The following is a 19,255-nucleotide window of genomic DNA, read 5'->3' on the forward strand; positions in this document are numbered from 1 at the left end:
ACAGTTCAACCACCACCAAGTACAAGCACCAGCTGGCATGTGTGAGGGCTGAGGTCACTTCACTCCAATAAGGGTGACCGACTCCATGGAAAAGAAGGCTGGCTCCTTGCCTGGGATGAGTCTCTGTCCCCCTGCTGCAAAAACAACCCTCTTTCCCACCTGGACAGGCCGGGCTGGGCAGTACTTACTTCCAATACTTGTCTCTAGAAAGCCCACTTCCTCACACTGGTCAGGAAAACCGGGAAATGCAATCAGCATGGTGTGGAAGCAAGAGCAAGGGAGGGCCGTGTGGATGGGCCCGCTCGCTCAGGTGACTAGGAAGAATCACACGAGGGGACCTGGTCTGTGTCTGCTCAGTGTCAGGTGAGGCACTACACTCCCCCCACACACTGTCAGGAATAGGCAGGGCTGTGGCTACACTGTTGTAGCTCTTACTTATGCAGCCTGGTGACTGAGAACCCTCTTTCAGATGAAAGCCAAGAGGATGTTCCAGAGCTTAGGTAAGGCACCACCTACCAACTGGCTGCCTGTACCTGGGGGCTGAACTCTAATGGGACGGCAAACTGCATTTGCCCAAATTACTAATGTTAATAAACAGAAGGACCCGAAGCAGCCTGGGGTCCACACGTACTGTTATGTACGTGGACAGGCCCAGGTCTCTGCATCTGTGTAAGGACAGCTGAAGGCACGAGCTTTACTTACACTTATGGAATTGCTGAGCTGTTTCACCTTTTGCTCTAGTTGTTCTCGTTCTTGTTTTAAATCTGAACTCCATTTCAGTAACTTCTGTTTCTCTTCTTCTTTTGCTGAAAAAAAAAAAAAAAGGAACAGTTTTTGACAATTAATTCCTTGAAAAGGACCCTGTGCTCAGAATGCCTCCCAAAGACATTCTCCCCAAAGTCCCATGAGTCCCACAGCCAGTGGCCAGTGCTCACCTGGACTTTTCCTTCTTCTGTGTACAGTATGCTAAGAAAACCGTCAGTGGCTCGGGTCTGGCTTTATATAAATGAGATACCACATCTCATTTTCTTCCCCCCAAGAAGTGCTACGGACCAGGCATGGTGGTTCATGCCTGTAATCCTAGGACTTTGGGAGGACAAGGCAGGTGAATCCCTTGAGCCCAGGAGTTTGAGACGAGCCTGGGCAACAAGGTGAAACTCGTCTCTACCAAAAAATACTGAAGTTAGCTGGGCATGGGACTACACACCTATTGTCTCAGCTACTCGTGAGGCTCAGGTAGGAGGATCAACTGAGCCCAGGAGGTGAAAGCTGCAGTGAGCTGTGATCATGCCACTACACCCTAGCCTGGGCGACAGAGTGAGACCTTGTCTCAAAAAATAAATAAATAAAAAGAAAATGCTACACAATATTTCCACTTCATCCAATAAAAGGTTTTCATTTTTGGTTTGTTTCCTTCAATAGTTAAGAGCAAAAGATTTTCTTTTTTTTTTTTTTTTTTTTTTTTTTCAGACAGAGTCTTGCTTTGTCACCCAGGCAGGAGTGCGATGGCTCCATCTCAGCTCCCTGCAACCTCCGCCTCCCGGGTTCAAGCATTTTCCTGTCTTAGTCTCCCAAGTAGGTGGGATTACAGGTGCCCGCCACCACACTCCGCTAATTTTTGTATCTTTAGTAGAGACGGGGTTTCACCGTGTTGGCCAGGCTGGTCTCGAACTCCTGTCCTGTGATCCGCCCACCTTGGCCTCCCAAAGTGCTGAGATTACAGGAGTGAGCCACTGCACCAGGCCAAGGTTTTCATTTTTAACTTTAAATTTCCTTTTGAGAATAAAACAAATACTGCCAGTATCTTTTTTTGAAGAAAAAAAAAAAAAAAACAAGGGGAAGCTTACAAAAAAGTGAGTATGGATAACTCCTTACCTGCTTTGTAGGCAATATAGGAATGAACAATTGCTAAAGTTCCAGGCCATGGAATTGCTTCTTCCTTCTTCAGCATCTGAAAAGATTTTTAGAATTTTACCTTGAGAAGGAGGTTTAAACACATATCCTCTAGGTAACAGCTAGCAATGGGGTCTGTGGCTACTGGCAGATAAAATCCAGGAAGGATTTATGGTAGCAGTGTTGCAAAACCCTGGTCTCTAGTTTCTGGACTAAAAAGTTCCAAATATCAGCTTAGGAGAATGAAGTTCAAGGCAGGAAGAGCCAGGACACTTGAGCCCAGGCTTAGAAGGAGCTTGGACTTGGCTGAGCATTCCTATCTTTTCGTACACGCCAGATGACACCCAACCACTCCCGACAGCTAGAACCACCAACACAAAAGCTGTACCTCAGCATGATGGTGGCAGCCACTGGCAGTTTCGTCCTTGACCTGACATGGGCTGTCTGTCTCAATTTGAGATTTATATGCCTCTCAAAGACAGCCGGACCAAGGAAATTAAATATTAGTCCCAAATACAAAAGTATAATCTAGACCCTATGTCAAAAGCCATCAGAAGGTCACAAAGGAGCATCAGGAGGAAGACAGTGAGAGGTTCGCTGCACCACACAGGCTGCAGGATGAGGACAAGCTTACAAGGGAAAACCAGAATTTGTTCAAAGCAGGATTCCAAAGACTGAGCAGGACCCCAGTGCTTGCTGAGCTATTGGGCTTGCTTATTTATTATTTATACTTTGCCTAACTCTAAAAAAGACTTGAGACAGCTTATAATAAGATCATAAAGACATATATATACATGGATAATTGAGAAAAGGCAATCAGAAACTAAACAGAGAAGGAGGCAGGCTAGGACAGTAATATGTTTGCCTTTTAAGTCTATAAAATATCAACAATACTTTACAGTTAGTTCTCTGAGCGTGATATAACAAAATAGGTTAAAAGTGAAATGGGTGGGCTGGGCGCGGTGGCTCACACCTGTAATCTCAGCAGTTTGGAAGGCCAAGGCAGGCAGATCACGAGGTCAGGAGTTTAGGTCACCAACCTGACCAACACGGTGAAACCCTGTCTCTACTAAAAATACAAAAATTAGCTGGGTGCGTTGGTCCACACCTGTAATCCTAGCTACTCAGGAGGCTGAGGCAGAGATTTACGTGAACCCGGGAGACAGAGGTTACAGTGAGCCAAATCGTGCCACTGCACTCCAGGCTGGCCAAGAAAGCGAGACTCCATCTCAAAAACAAAAAAAAAAAGTGAAATGCATGTTATTTTTATTGAGAAGGAGTCTCGCTCTTGTCACCCAGACTGGAATTCGGTGGCGTAACCTCTGCTCACTGCAGCCTCTGCCTCCTGGTTTCAAGCAATTCTCCTGCCTCAGCCTCCCAAGTATCTGGGATTACAGGCACCTGCCACCACGCCCAGCTAAATTTTGTATTTTTAGTAGAGACGGGGTTTCACCATGTTGGCCAGTCTGGTCTCAAACTCCTGACCTTAGGTGATCCACCTGCCTCGGCTTCCCACATTGCTGGGATTACAGGTATGAGCCATTGTGCCTGGCTCAGGATGTTATTTTAATTAATCAACTGGGTACTTTCTCTTAAGGATTTTATTCCCAAAGAAGAGTTTTAAAGCCATATACTTGGCCTGGACCATTCCTAGAGAATGAGGCACAATGGTCTTTTAAGGGTCTTGATTTTTAAAGAGAAGCTAAGTCACTTCAAATACAAGGAAGAGTCTATCCACCTCAGTAATATGGCAGAGAACTTCTGAGGGAATGAAGGCCGTGTGCCTGAGTGCTGTGCCATGAACAGGGAAGGTGTAGCCTGAAGACCGACTTGGAGAGAGAAGAGACTGCCATTCCCAGAGAAAGGCATTTCTCCTGCTGGCTGTGTCTCTGCCCTCTTTAGCCCCTTACCCATCGGACCCACCCACAGTACCTGGTCCTGACATCTGGGACAGATCCACATGCCCTTGGGAATTGTTTTCAGAGGGGGGTCTAAGCAGTCCAGATGATATACACGGGAACACGTGTCACACATCAGTAACTGGCCACTTTTTCTGCAAACGCTGCAAAAATCCTCATGAATATCACCCTATAAAGTTGAGAGGAAAGGTAAGAAAAAGGACAAAAAAGGTAAAATTTTAATGTTAACATGTGCATTCTGGATGCATATAAATATTTTAGGACAATCAGCTGCCTCGTTCCAGGAGTATTCAAGAGAAGTAAGGATCACCAATAGCACAGGCTCCTATGCACTCCGTATAGCTAAGGCTCCCTGGGTAGGCACAGTAGAGTAGTCTGCCCTTATCCATGGGGGATATGTTCCAAGACCCACAGGGGATGCCTGAAACCTCAGACAGTCCTGAACCATATATATATATATTTTTCCATACATGCAGACCCATGACAGTTTAATTTATAAATTAGGCACAATAAGAGATTAACAACAGTGACTAAGAAAACAGAACAATTATAATAATCTACTGTAATAAAAGCTATATGAATAAGGTCTGTCTTTTTTCTCTCTCAGAACATCTTAATATTTTCAGACTGCAGTTGACTGTGGGTAACTGAAACAGTAAGAAGTAAAACCTCAGATAAACAGGGACTACTGTATTCTTAAATTTAAATTATAGAGTTTACAGGAAAGGTCTGTAGTTGACAAGGCTAAAATTAAACTTACAGGTGATACCTAGAGTTTAGTAAGTTCTGGCAGAGGACAACCCACATATCACCAATCTTATAGGCACTGAAATCCATTCATCAAAGTGTTTCATAATATGATACCAACAATTCTCATCACCTTTCAATTTTGGGCAGAGTTTAGAAGGATTGGGAAAGAAGACAGACAAAAATTGGGGTTTTCCTGAACCTGCTTGCTCAAGAAGAAAAAGATATAGTGAAAGCTCAAATGAGAAAATATTAAGTCAGAAAGAAATTAAATTCATATGCGAGTTCTTTCTAACAAGAAGAATTTAAAAAGCCAAAGCAACAGCTGAAAATGTTCTCCTAAAACCAGTATTTTGTGTTTGCTGTTCAATGGGCCATTCTATTCTGGGAGGCTTTATCCCTATAAAAACTTCACCAGCTGGAAAAAGACTAGCAGCCCCAGTCTGTTCTGCCTGTCCTGTCTCTCCACCTCCCCCACCACAGTGGTAGTTTTAGGACTCAGGTAAGTGCGCTGGAGCCTCTGAACAGAAGGCACCATCAGAATAAAGCAGATGTACTTAAGACTGGAAGAGGAGAACATAGCCAAAAAAAAAAAAAAAAAAAAGAAAAAAGAAAAAAGAAAAAAAGCCATTAAAGAGGTCTTTTCCAGCAAGTCAATCTCTAGCTCATTCTCTGGATGGGATTAAATCCACCAGTAAGGACACCAGGGAAGGGAAGACTGAAGGGAAGTACCAGAGGTGACCCAGCAAGTCAAGCCAATGTGCTGCTGTGGATTTCTTGGCTATTTTGCCGGAAGGTCTAACACAGAAACTGTGCACAGGAAGCAATGGTAGAGAGCATGTGAGTCCCTCCTTTCTATGATGTGATCCCTCCACCACCACTGAAGGAATACATCGTCATGGACCTACGATTTCACTTCAAGGGAAACTTTCTCTGTAAGCCACTAGGGTATCCGGCAGCCCAGAAAAGAGGCTGCAAAAATTTTAAGATACATTATAGTGTGGATGGATTTTAATCTTTCTTAATAGAAAAACGTGACCCCTGGACAGTAAAAAAGATGCTTAACATGTGTTGAAAAATATTACATGTGAATGTAGCCTAATAGTTTAACTTCCAGGCACCAACAGAGAGGTAAGGTTTCATCCCTAGATTAACTATGACTTTCTTCTTTCATTATTAAAATCAGGCTGAGGGCTACTCTTCTCCTCTAGAGGGTTAGCCTTTCTTGAACCTTAGCCCTAAGTGGTGAGTCTGTATCTTTATAAAGTTGATTTAAAATGTGTGACTTAAGAGACTGTTTACATGAACCACAGAAAAAATTATCAGTGATGAAGTGAATGAGACAAACTGAACATCTTATTCAGAGGGACTTGGGACAGACAAAGACATGTTCACTTTCCTTTGCTCCTGAGCAAGGAGACCATCAAGAAATAGAAGGCAGTTGCTTTGAAAGGGTCTTACACTGTAGCTGTATCTTGCAGATGTAGCTAAAGCCCCAGTAATCTAGCTTTTACTAAGAGTAATTTAAAAAAATGAAAAAAAAAAAAAAAAAAAAAGGAATGGAAGGCAGAAAGACAGAAAATAAAGGTTAAATAATTTATTTAAGTTCTCAAAGGAACTCTCTATCTTATTTATATATCCTATAATTTTCGGTGTTTTGGTGTTAAGATCCCTTTCTACTCTTAAAGTTACTGAGGATCCCAGAGAGCTTTTATATGAGTTATATCTATTAATATTTACTATAATAACAGTCAAAAAAACAATGTTTTTTGAGACAGGATCTGTCTCTGTCACCTAGGCTGGAGTATAGTGCTGTGATCTTGGCTCACTACAGCCTCGACCTCCCAGGCTCAGGTAATCCTCCCACCTCAGCCTCCCAGGAAGCTGGGACTACAAGCACACACTGCTATGCTCGGCTTTTTTTGTAGAGCCGGGTCTCACTTTATTACCCACGCTGGTAAAAAGTTTTAATTCTGAATTACGGAACCATGAAAAGTTATAAAAATAGTATACTGAAACATTTTTAAACTCCAAAACACATAGGTACACATTTCATTAGGGGCCAGAGTGATGACATCATCACACATCATGCAGTTATCTGGTAAACTCCACTGTCTGGTCTTGAGAGAATGAGAATGAAAGTGGCAAATGATGGTTTAGTATCATTATGAAAATAGTTTTGACTTTATGCCCCCTGAAAGAGTCTTGGGGACTCCCAGACTACACTTTGAGAACTGCTTCGCATAGAAATGAATATAAAGTGCCAAACCATTTTATCCATACAGAACTGGTTCTTTGTCTAAAAAGAGCAGAGGAAGTCCGACAGAGGCACCATGCCAGGTCAAAAGGTTCAGGCTTTGATGACTGACCAAATTATTACTATAAACCAAACAGGAGGTAAGTTGAAAGACAGCTGGCCCATGTTTCTTTGCTATGAGCTGAGGACGTATGTTTTTAGGAAGCACTCTGGCTATATCAACTACAATTTCATCATGTGCTAAAAAAAAATGTATGTCAGTGTATCTTCCCTTTTATCATAAAAATGATGATAATGGCAACAAGGTACATCCAGAGGATTAGTGTCTGGCTAGGTCTTATATTACACCAAGTCCCTCACAATGGTTTCTGATGCCTAGAAATGCTTGCCTCTCAAGTGTTATTGTTTAATTAATGTTGTTGGAACGTATGCTACCCAGCAGCAAACATGCAGAGCCCTGTGTGTTGATTTTAATCACTACCACTACTGGGATACTGTAAAAAGAGAAGTCAATTATCTTAAAAACACATTCTGTCAAGTTTAACTTAGGGAGTTCTGGACATATTTAGTAGTTTTAGAAAAGCTTTCTTTTACCTTCGGATTTCTGAAAAGAAAAATGTTTGCGTTTTAAGACAAAACCTGGCAGAAGCTTAGTTTATTTGATGAGTGGATCCTTTGGGTTCAGTCTCTCAAAGAGAACCATAATCCCATTTGACCAAAAAAACACACAGAAAACCAACATTGTTTAGGAGAGAGACTCACATGCAGAACCACAAACTCATCTGTCCCCCAGCATTTGTGTACCACCCTAGAGGGAGAGCTCTACCAATAGGCCAAGGAGCTGGCGATCCTTTGGCAATATTTCAACTGAGAAGAAGCTGGGACAATCTTTGGTGCCAGCAAACAAGATTTCTCGTAGAGACCCTGCTGCTCATTAACAGGACAATTAGAAAACCTGTGTCAATTATTCAGGCCGAAAGTCAGGAAGTCTGGACAAAATGCTGAACCTTTAGAGCAATGATGAATCTGTAACCACAGCGATGTCTAACGAAGGAAACAAGGAAACTTGTCAGAGAACAGAATTCTTCTATGACCCGAGTCCTCCAAAAATAACGCTTTCTTTGTTGCCTCTGGAATTTTAACTCAGAACATTCATATGGTATTCTGCTGCTCCTTGGAGAGGGTTGTGCCATTAGTAGGTTCTAAGAACCTTCACGTTCAAGAGACATTTTATCTTGCGACAGTCAATGACAAGGCTCTGTAATTTACCAAAGAACTGGGATGTGTGTGAAATGAAACCCTTGGTTTCCCTCCTCAGATCTGCTCCTCTCTTACTTTTTAGTAAATGGAAGCTTCATCTTTCTAGTCATTTAGGCCAAAAACTTTGGATTTATCCTTATCCTTGACCATTCTTTTTCTCATAACCCATATTCAGTCCTGATGGTTCTTCAAAATATATGCAGACGTGATCACTTTTCTCCATCTCTGCTTCTTCCATCAGATTAGGCTAAGCTATCACCATCATCTTTCTTTGCTTTTTTTTTTTTTTTTTTTTTTTGAGATGGTCTTGTTCTGTCACCCAGGCTGGAGTGCAGCGGCACAATCACGGCTCACTGCAACCTCAACCTCCCATGCTCCAGTGATCCTCCCACCTCAGCCTCACAAGCAGCTGGGACTATAAGTGCATACCAGTATGCCCAACTAATTTTTGTATATTTAGTAGAGACCGGGTTTCACTATGTTGCCACCATACCTAATTTTTTCTTTAAGTTGGAGTCTCACTCTGTTGTCCTGACTGTAGTGCAACGGCACAATCTCGGCTCACTGCAACCTCTGTCTCCTGGGTTCAAGTGATTCTCCTGCCTTAGCCTCCTGAGTAACTGGGATTACAGGCACATGCCACTATGCCCAGCTAATTTTTGTATTTTTAAGTAGAGATGGGGGTTCATCATGTTGGTCAGGCTGGTCTTGAACTCCTGACCTTGTGATCCACCTGCCTTGGCCTCCCAAAGTGCTGGGATTACAGGTGTGAGCCACCGCGCCTGGCCTCTAGCTAATTTTTAAAAGTTTGTAGAGACAGGGGACTTGCCATGTTGCCCAGTCTGTTAGGATTTAGGGGCGTGAGCCACTGTGCCTGCTCGTCATCATCTCTTGCCTGGACAATCACAACAGCCTCCTAACCGCTCTTCCTGCTTCCATCCTGTTTTCCCTATAGGCCCTTTTCTTCTCCATAGTTCAGACACAGTGATCCTTTTAAAATCCACGTTGATTTTGCATACACCTTAAAAATAATAAATGCAGGCAGGAATCATGAAAGAATGCTAAAAACATTGGGTAACAGTTTGTTGGGAGACTGGATATGTATACAGACTCAAAGCTATCTCCACCCCAGGAAAAAGGCACATTTAAAGGTGGAAAAATCTGATAGAACCTATCTTAGGAGATGAAAGTTAACATCATCAACAACAGCGGAGACTGACATCATGTGCCTCCTGCTGTGATGCACTTATAATGACCCATCGTCATGTATTAGTGTTCCTCTAAAAATGCATACCCTGAATCTATGCTGAGAAAAAAAAATATCAGACAATCCAAATGGAGAGGCACTCTACAGAGGAACTGGCTTTTTAAAAACATCAATGTTATGGAAGACAAAGGCTGAGAAACTGTTCTAGAATAAAGGATTACCAAACAGACAATATCATGACAATAAATGTCAAGAGTAATCTTGAATTGCACCCTGGAGCAGAAAAAGCAAAGTGTCACAAAAACAAGTATGGACAATTGGAGCAATCTGAGTACGGAGTGCATATTTTATATACTAATATTGTATCAGTTCAATTTGATAAATGCATTGTAGCTATATAAGAGAGCATCTTTACTCCTAGGAGATAGATAGTGAAATATTTTAGGGTAAAGATTCAGGTGGTCTGCAACTTCCTGTTATCTGATTCCCTCAAGATAAGCATGTATGGTAGGTGAGAGGCGTATGTGGCACAATGTCAACAACTGGTGAATCAATGTGAAGGACACTGGGTCTTTGTACCACTATTGAAATTTTTCTGTAGGTTGGAAATTTTTCAAAATAAATATTGAAAAATTACATCACTCCTCTCCCCAAAACCCTCTAATGATCTCCCATTTTACTGAGAACTAAAGCCCCAAAGCCTTGCACAACTGTTCTGGTCACCTCTGAGGCCTCATCTCCCACCAGCTGGCACTGCCCCGGCTATCCTGGCTTTCTTGCTTTTCTTTCCAGATGCCACGCACACTCCTACCTCAGGGCTTTGCAATGCTGGCCCCTCTGCCTGGCAGGCTCTTCCCCCAGAGCCTCCCACGGTTCATTCCTTCACTTCCTATCAGAGAGGCTTCACCAGTCTTCATAAACATCAGCCTCCTGCCAGTATGCTGTATGCCCTTAATCTATTCCATTTTTCTTTTCTTTTTTTTTTTAGAGAGTCTCACTCTTGTCATCCAGGCTGGAGTGCACTGGTGCAATATTGGCTCACTGCAACCTCCGCCTCCTGGGTTCCAGTGATTCTCCTGCCTCAGCCTCCTGAGTAGCTGGGATTACAGAAGCGCACCAACCACATCCGGCTAATTTTTGTGTTTTTTTAGAGACGGGGTTTCGCCATGTTGGCCAGGTTGGTCTTAAATTCCTGACTTCAGATGATCCGTCTTCTCGGCCTTCCAAAGTGTTAGGATTACAGGTGTGAGCCACCACACCTGGCCTCATTTTTCTTCAGAGCACTTATTATTACCTGACATATTATATATTCACTTTCTTATCATCTGCCTCTTCAGATGAGCCCCTTGAAGACAGGGAGTTAGTTTTGCTCCCTGCCGTGTCCCCAACCTCAAGGATAGCGCTTACTCAGCAGAGTAGTGCTCAGTATCTGCTGAGTGAATTCTGAGCTTTCCTGAGGTTCATTTAAACACTTAGAGCACTAGTCCACATTCCTGCAGTTTGTGGGTAAAGGCCTACTAAGTATTTGACAGTTTTCCAGGAACCTGTTTCTGATCAACTCTGCTGAATACAGTTGCTCTAAAGAAAACTTTCCACTTCGGGAATTGTATTTGAAGCAGCAAACAAGGGCTGCTGGGAGACTGTATGCCTCGTTCCATTTTCCCCACTCCCAAAACACTGATGATAGAAACCTGCACAACTCTCAACTGTATGAGCTGACTTCCCCGCCCCATCTGTTTTCTAAGAACTCATTCACAATAGATCAAATTCAGACTCTGACGGCTGGCTGAGCTCCATGAGGTTATATTTAACATGATTCTCAAGGACATGGAAGGCCTGGAATCTCAGAGGAAAGCTGCCTTACATGGCATAAAAAACATTCTATAGGGTTTATTGCTGTTCCAGGGTTAGTCGAGAAGGTGCAAGTTGATAAGGAGACAACATATGATAACGCTTTTCCCAATTTAAGCTCTCAGAAAGAGAGTGTGCTTTTCCCAAGTTACTTACGTCTGTGGAGGTGGGGCTGGGCAGGGACACAGGCTGAACAGGTGCAGGGAAAGTGAATGTGGTCTCTGTCTTTTCATGTTCAGGGGAGTCAGGATGACTGGATTGGGGGGATGTTGGGGTAAGGGCTCCAAACCCCAGCACTGCATTGTATTTTGGAGGACGACCTATATACCAAGAGAAGGGAACAAAAGGGAAAAAGGGGGAGGGAAAGAGGGGGGAAAACGGTCTTACATACCTTTGGCCAGTGTTCCTCATTGGCTAGCATGGAAAAGGAAGTGAGGTAGCAGACAGAAGGTTAATACAACAGTCCCAAAGGAAGGAAGAGAAGCAAAGATTTAAATGTCATTAGAAACAACTATATGACTCTCAAGAGAAGGGAGGATAAGAGAGCTCTGGAGAATGACAGAAGGTGCTGGCTTATGTAGAAAGACCTCGCCTTGGGCAGACTGTGGAGAAGTTCCTGGACTATTGCAATCTGAGATTTCTAGTGCAAGAGCCAAGATGTCAAAGCCCAGTGGGAGCCAGAGCCAGGAATGAGTTTATTTTAATTTTTCTTATCTTTTGGATGCTGTTCTTTAAGGTTTCTCTGCAATCAGCATTCTCACAATACTATTAATGATTCTCAGTTCCCACAAACTGATTTATTTAGGATTTCTGCTTTTCATTCTCTCTTCTGTCTGCATTTTATAAGGGTGGAGACAGGCAAAGTGAGGAGGCAAAATTCAAGTTAACTATTCTTACCCCTTACTGTCAGAGCTATTGAGAGGTATGTCCTGGGAGTAGCTGAAACCTAAGAGCTTGAAAGATGCTCTGGGCTTGGCAATGAATTTAAGTATTTCTGTTCCTGGATATTCTCCCCAGTTGACTGGCAGTTGTTCCCCCATTTTACATTACAAGCTTTCTGATGGACTACATGTCTAAAAATTGGGGCTGTTTAAAAGTCTCAGGAAAGGCCCTGCCATCAGCACAACTGAGAGACCTGATTGGTATAAAAGCATTGTGGCTTAAGCCTTAAGGCTACAAAGGATCTTAAATGAGCCGCATGGGTACAGAAAGTCTAGGTCAGCCACTCTCGCCTTACCATATAACTAAGTCAGGGCCCTTGTCTTCTAAGGGCCAAGGTCATAGCTTCTAAGCTGTGAGTGATCAAAAGTATATGCCCAACACACCAAAGGGAAAAAAAGAGCCAGAGAGGTACAAAACTGCCGATAAGCACTGGTAAATGGTATGTAGGATCATGACTTTGCCAACAGTTATAATTTATATGAGGATTATGCACAAGAATTATGATTCTGTCAGATGTTACAAAAATATTACCTCTTTGTGTTCAATTGGTGATGCCTACAGTACAAAGCCAGATCTTACTGGTTTGTCTTTTCTAGGGAGTTCAGTGCTGCTGGAAGGGGAAGAACAAGATGAAGGCTCTCTTGTTTACCCACGAAAGGCATATCCCAGGCACCGTGGACACAGGCTTTTATCCTCTGACCTTGGCAAGAGATGCCAAGGTCTTTCTGGCTCATTTAACCCCTGTCCTCTTAGCAGATACTCCCCACTATCACAGACCAATGACTGTGGCCTCTGGCTGGGGGGCTCCTTTCCAAGAACTGCATCAGGGGTCACTAAAAAAAAAAAAATTAACAAACACAAGACAAAACAAAAATAACTTACAGTACTGGTTACTGTGGCCCAGGAATCAATATAACACAACGACTTAGGGTTTCCCATCTAAATATTTTTGAGTACTTGAAAGACAGGACTGATGAAACAACAGAATGGGTTGCTAAGGGTGGGTATGAAATCTCTTTTGTGGGGAGGGAATGGTAATAGTGTAGTCCTGCCTAAGGCAGACAAAGGGTCAGGATGACCTCCTGAGCTTCCAATAGCTCTGAGACTGTGTGCATACGCAAAAATTAGTATGCTACTCCACTCACTCTGCAACCTTTCTAGCCTGGAACTGTAATTCAGGGACACATTACCACGTGGAGAAAAAGACCTTGGGATGTATTACTGACATCAAAGAACGATTTCAGTTCCTTATCTACAAGCTCAAATCCCGAGCTGTTAAGACCTATTTAGACCTGCATGGTGAGAGATGCTGCTACTGCTATTTTTTCTGCTCTGCTTAAGAGTGAGTTTCTGGAATGCCCATGGGAAAGTCTGAAATACGGCATTGGAGCGCTTTAGGAATCTGTTCTTTAGGGAGCCTGTTTTGACAGTGATCTTTTCTTCCTTAGTTAGAGATGTCCTCTTCTCAAAGATTCTAAGTTCTCAAGTGTGGCTACCTCTTTCCTTCTTGGAAAGTTTGCAGCTCCAAGAAACTCAGAGTCACACTCTGGCCTCGCTGGCAGCAGGACGACCAAGACACTATTAGGAACACCCTGGCAACGGCAGCGCTCTGTTCGCTTAATGACGCTCAAATGCTTCCTTTTACATGGTGTTCTGTTCACTGTGCTATTCATGGATGGCCCGGCAGGCTTGGGGCAGAAATGCTACATTAAGCCATTCCCCTGAGTCAGCTTTGCCAGAATCCTAGGAAAGTCAGCTTTTGAGTCAGCATACAGAACTCTAATAAGAAATCTCATTCTCTTTTCTCTCCCATTCTCAGAGAACAACAAAACTATTTTCAAGGGATAGAGGAGTTAGGTCCCATAATGATGGGAGGAGGGAAGGAGAAGAAACACACACAGAAAGCAAAAGTAACAGCAGCAAGGGAGTGATAAAAAAAGGTCCTCACCTCTCTTCCGGGTCCCAGGGTGCATTGTGCTGTTTAGGTATGTGACTGCACTCTTCTTACGCTTTGAGGATTGAAGAAGGAAAGGTGACTGGTTGAATAGTGTGGTAATAACTAATACTGGCACAAGCTAAAGGCCAAGCACAGCATGACCGTCAACATGCTGACTAGTTAGTGCTAATCATCCTAAGGTCTCAGTGCTCAAGGGTTTTATTATATGTACTTGGCTCTCAGAGACTATTTCAGAGAAGTCTGCCTCTGTTGCCAATGAAGTTGTATTGAAGTCAGGATGAATTAAAATTTCAAGGTAGGAGGGTATCTGCTGAAACTTAGGGGAAAAAACCTAAGGGGAAGAAGTGACTAATAATAATGGTAAGGCAAAAAAAAAAAAAAATCTGCCACTTCACAGAACTGACCAAGTACAATCAGCGTGCCGCTCTTCAGCAGGTTTTCAGAGGGGAGGCACTGGGCAAGTCATAAAGAAAACTGAAACAGTGAGGGAAGGGCCAGGTACTGGCCAGTAGTACCTCTGGCTCAAAGACTGCTCCGCTGTAGACCGGATTTGCTGTTGTTCTTCTTTTTCGCTCTTGTCTCTTGCTTTGGATTTCTTGAGAGAAGAAAAGGTTTTGATTAGAAGAGAGGCATGGAGAACCTAAAAAACTTAACTTCAATGTTTTAACTATTGCTTTTCCCATAAGAAATCAGAAATAGGGACACCTCTGTCTCACCAAAGCCTCAACAGAGGCAAGCACACTATTGGAAGCAAATATGTAGAACCATCTACTCTCCCCTGCAAGACCATGCTGTCCCACATGTGGCTCTCTGTTGAGAGTTTAACAATAGACAACATTTGTAAACGAGTTGTCCTGATTTATTTTTAGACTGCTGTATATATAGGTCTGAATGAGCTTTATCCGTAAGACTTAAACTGAGTAATCAAAGTTCATCATTCTTTAATTAAATAACCAGGACAGGTACAGCTTTGTAACTGTTCTCAATATTGTGATAACCTGGAGTGACCAGAATATATAGACTTGTCAGAAGAGCACTTGCTACTTTCTGCTGTTCAGAAAAAGAAGAGCTCCCCTAAATGAACAGAAGTCACCTTAATTTAGGCAACTGGGGAGGTTTTCCCAGGACAGTTGTGTGGATAATGACAAGAATATCAGACAGAGGGCAGGCAATTTTCCCACTAAAGGAAATAAGTCTACACTGGCTGAATCATCCTCTATTTGTGTTCCAATTTTCTATTCCAGGAATTTAATCAGACACCATTTTCAGGAACAAAGCTGTGGGCCAGAAAAAAAGACAGTGCCAAGAATATCTTTTCTTACCTTCTAGATGGTCATGTGTTACCAACCCTAGAGACACCATGAAGGCAAGTTTCTGTGCCAGAGAAACAAAAGAAGAATATACTTCAGTCTGGGTTCTCACAAAGCCAACTGCCAGTTCCCACTAAGATACCAAGGAAAGCCAGCCAGGGGGCGGGTCACTTGAATGCACAAAGAGCAGGCATTCTCCAAGGAGCCACGGATATCCTCTTTAGCGGAGTGTCCAAGCTCTTGGCTTCCTTCAGTGAGGGCCACATTGGAAGAAGAACTGTCTTGAGCCACACATAAAATATACTAATAATGATAGCTGATGAACTTTAAAAAAAAATCACAAATAAAAATCTCACGATGTTTTAAGAAAGTTTACGAATTTGTGTGGGGCCGCATTTGAAGCCATCTTGGGCTGCATGTGGCCCATGGGCCACAGGTTAGAAACCTTCCTCTCAAGGCTCTCTGTTTAACAGGGCCAAAAGAGAAGGACTGGGGCCTACATCTCCTTTCTCAATGACAGAAATCAGTATCTGTGTGATCTGAGTTCCCCACCCTGCAGAAAAATCCTCTTAAAAAGAACAGGATTTCATACTCACAAAACATGCAGAGGGTTTTAAAGAGCTTCCCATTTAACAAGCTCCAAGTTCTGAGTGTTTCACTTGTCATGACTAGGCCACAGCTTCTCACATTTATACTGCCACAATGCTAACTCACAGCTAAATGATTTTTAGGAATGATGACAGGTGGTTCTGCTGAATACTATGATTTTTCAATCACACATGAGCCTAAAAATTATGGAGCAATTTCTCTCTGAAGATCACTCTTAGGGCTCCTTCAGAAGCTACGCTGGTGAAAATGCTGGGTCCTAAAGATGCAATGCTAAGACTCTTCAAGCCAGAGAGGGCAATCGATTGATTTCTACTCTTTTCTTTGTTTGCATGTGTTCTGAAAAGCGTGTCTTCATTTTCTGTTGTACTACTGCATGCAGTTTCTAAATATGCCAAATAATACATTATCAATTTCTTTCTCTGATGAATAAAGTACACCTTCAATTGTAAAAGACATACTCCTGTAGAGTTATTTATACCACAGTTTGATCTTTAAAAGTCCTGACATCTTATTCTTGATATTACACTGCTTTGGCCTGAAGTGATAGGTTCAGCCTATTTGAAGATAAACTTCTTGAGAGAGCCACTTGAGAACACAGAAATGTCCTTTACTGGTATCTTCAGAGTCCTGAAGAAATGTTTTTATATTATTTCTTATTTCAAAAAAACTTAGATAGGCACCTATCCCCTTGACGGCCAGATTAGTCTGGTAAGAAAAAGCAGTCTTGGACTTTCCTGTTTTTTTTTTTTTTTTTTTTTTTTTAAGATGGGGTTTCACCATGTTGGTCAGGCTGGTCTTGAACTCCCGACCTCAAGTGATTTGCCTGCCTTGGCCTCCAAAGTGCTTGGATTACAGGCATGAGCCACCACACCCAGCCTGACCTTCCTGTTTTCTAAACTATGTTGAAATGAGATACACTTTATGGCTGCCAACTGACTACATTCCTAATTTTCACTATTCCTTAGAAATATAATCAAGATCAAGAGGCTTTCCCCCAGCTGTTCTCTTGATAAAGCAGTGTATAGACTGACATTCAGATTCGCCTTCTTTGAAGAAAGTAACAACACTCTTCTTAGCCACTCACACCCAAATCATCTTTGCCAGTTTAGATCAAGCTCACAAAATAATTATTAAGTAAAAAAATATTTCCTCTCTTGTGGAAAAGTTTTTGATGAAAGACTAAAAAGCTGTCAAGAAATTTTACCTCATATATGTATCTCACATATGCTAAGAGCTAATTTACTTTGTTTATGACTGTGATTCTGTCCAACTAGAAGGTGAAATATCTGCTACTACACATGATGGTACTCGCTTGCCCACACTGGGTCTCGCTCCATCACCTAGGCTGGAGTGCAGCGGCACCAGCACCATCTCAGCTCGCTGCAGCCTAGACCTCCTGGGCTCAAGTGATCCTCCTACCTCAGCCTCCCGAGTAGCTAGGCCTACAGGCGTGCGCTACCACATCTGGCTAATTTTGTTTATTTTTTTGCAGACAAAGTCTCACTGTGTTGCCCAGGTTGGATTCTTCAGTTTCCTTTGACAGGGAAATTTTGCTCAATTTTTCCTCCTCAAAGTATAATACTTGTCATTAATTCTTTGATGATTTCACAAGTTCCTCAGCAATGTTTGTGACTAGTACTTCTTTTTGGCTCAAATTTTAGTCCTCTTTTTTTTTTTTTTTTTTTTTTTTTTTGAGACGGAGTTTCGCCCTTGTTACCCAGGCTGGAGTGCAATGGCGCGATCTCGGCTCACCGCAACCTCCGCCTCCTGGGCTCAGGCAATTCTCCTGCCTCAGCCTCCTGAGTAGCTGGGATTACAGGCACGTGCCACCATGCCCAGCTAATTTTTTGCACTTTTAGTAGAGACGGGGTTTCACCATGTTGACCAGGATGGTCTCGATCTCTCGACCTCGTGATCCACCCACCTCGGCCTCCCAAAGTGCTGGGATTACAGGCTTGAGCCACCGCGCCCGGCTTAGTCCTCTTTTTAAACATAAAATTAAAAATTCATTCATTTCATATCAGAAAGACTTACATTTTGTACTTGTTTTAGGAAATCTGGAATGGCTCAATAAATTACTGCTTAAAAAAAAAAATGACATGAAGCTTTGATGGCTTCATGCCACCATTTCACATGGTTTCATTACAAAGAATGCACTGAGGACAGAGGCAAGTGAATTACTGGTCAAATGAAATCTAACTGTCAGATATTCATCATCATATTACCTGTCTACATTTTCCATTTATAGCTGCTTATGCCAAAACATCAAACTAAAAAAAATTCGTTTGTCTAAGGACATACAGATTCACATTCTATATTTGTATCAGGGTCTTCTTTGCTATTTATGTTTATAATTCTATCCTAAATTGTAGTATAGATGTTACTATTTTCATCCCTACTTTTATGCTTCAATGAATTACTTTTGAGCTACTGATTCATTTGGGATTTGGGGTTCTGATGCAATATAATGGTTATACCAAAAACGTACATTTAATAACTGTAATCGATAATATAAATACACATTAGCTGAGTGAACTGGACATCTTAAAAATGTTGGCTGAGACAAACAGAACACAGTAATAATTAGAAATGTAATAGGACAGCTGGGAAAATCATCATTCATCTTAACATTCTGAATTTGTAACATGCATATGAAGAATAATAACGCTTAAAAAAATTTTTTCTTTGATACAACCAAAATGCCTATGTGCCAGTGCATGGACCCTCAAGATCAGAGTCTTAAGAATTCCACTCTAGACCAATCTGACTTGGCAATCATGTTGTTGAATAATAAAAGAGCCTAAGAAAATGAGTATCAGGTTCATTTCCTCATTCAGAGAGCACGTGCCCCTCCTGGTACATGAGAATAAACTATACACTGTAGCCGGGGCCTTGCCTTTGGAGACATAGGCCTACCTGAGGGTTCTCCTCCCGTTTTGGTTTGGGTGCAGCAGGTGGGGTGATGGTGCGGCTTTCTGTTTGCTTCTCATCTGTTTCTGTGTGAGATTTAACTGTCTAGGAGAGAAAAATTAAATAAAAATTCAGAATTCATTTTTTATTAAAAGGATGAAACAACCAGAAGTTTAATAGTAGTAGTCAAGAAGAAAGAAGACAACATATTCAAACATGGAACATTATTAATAAGGGAGTTAGTATTATAGATTTCATTGGGGGAGGGGCAACTAAAATGTAAAGCCCTAGTTGAGGTTATTAAATTGCATGGAGTAAATATGAATCTATAAATATGTCTAATAATGTATACGAAAAGAAAAATATGACTTAATTTCTAAGTATAAAAATGTG

At 42.1% G+C, this 19,255-nt stretch overlaps 1 protein-coding gene across 26 annotated transcripts in view; it reads right to left on the reverse strand.

Annotated features, from left to right (window-relative positions):
- The window catches only part of PHF21A (PHD finger protein 21A), a 203,976-nt gene that overhangs the window by 5,469 nt on the left and 179,252 nt on the right, over nucleotides 1–19,255 (reverse strand). For 22 of the 26 annotated variants that reach the window (XM_074401370.1, XM_010333800.3, XM_010333803.3 and 19 more), the window contains 8 exons: nucleotides 18,869–18,967; nucleotides 15,356–15,407; nucleotides 14,549–14,628; nucleotides 14,025–14,085; nucleotides 11,291–11,454; nucleotides 3,826–3,981; nucleotides 1,876–1,951; nucleotides 703–806 (listed from right to left, as the gene is read on the reverse strand). In XM_074401370.1, the coding sequence (XP_074257471.1) occupies nucleotides 703–806; nucleotides 1,876–1,951; nucleotides 3,826–3,981; nucleotides 11,291–11,454; nucleotides 14,025–14,085; nucleotides 14,549–14,628; nucleotides 15,356–15,407; nucleotides 18,869–18,967 (792 nt within the window). Of the gene's footprint in view, nucleotides 1–188; nucleotides 315–702; nucleotides 807–1,875; nucleotides 1,952–3,825; nucleotides 3,982–11,290; nucleotides 11,455–11,525; nucleotides 11,549–14,024; nucleotides 14,086–14,548; nucleotides 14,629–15,355; nucleotides 15,408–18,868; nucleotides 18,968–19,255 lie in introns of all 26 variants that reach the window. The other 4 variants (XM_074401377.1, XM_074401376.1, XM_074401375.1 and 1 more) reach the window with 2 other exon arrangements.

This window comes from Saimiri boliviensis, chromosome 6, assembly GCF_048565385.1.
Source record: "Saimiri boliviensis isolate mSaiBol1 chromosome 6, mSaiBol1.pri, whole genome shotgun sequence".
Taxonomy (NCBI): domain Eukaryota; kingdom Metazoa; phylum Chordata; class Mammalia; order Primates; family Cebidae; genus Saimiri; species Saimiri boliviensis.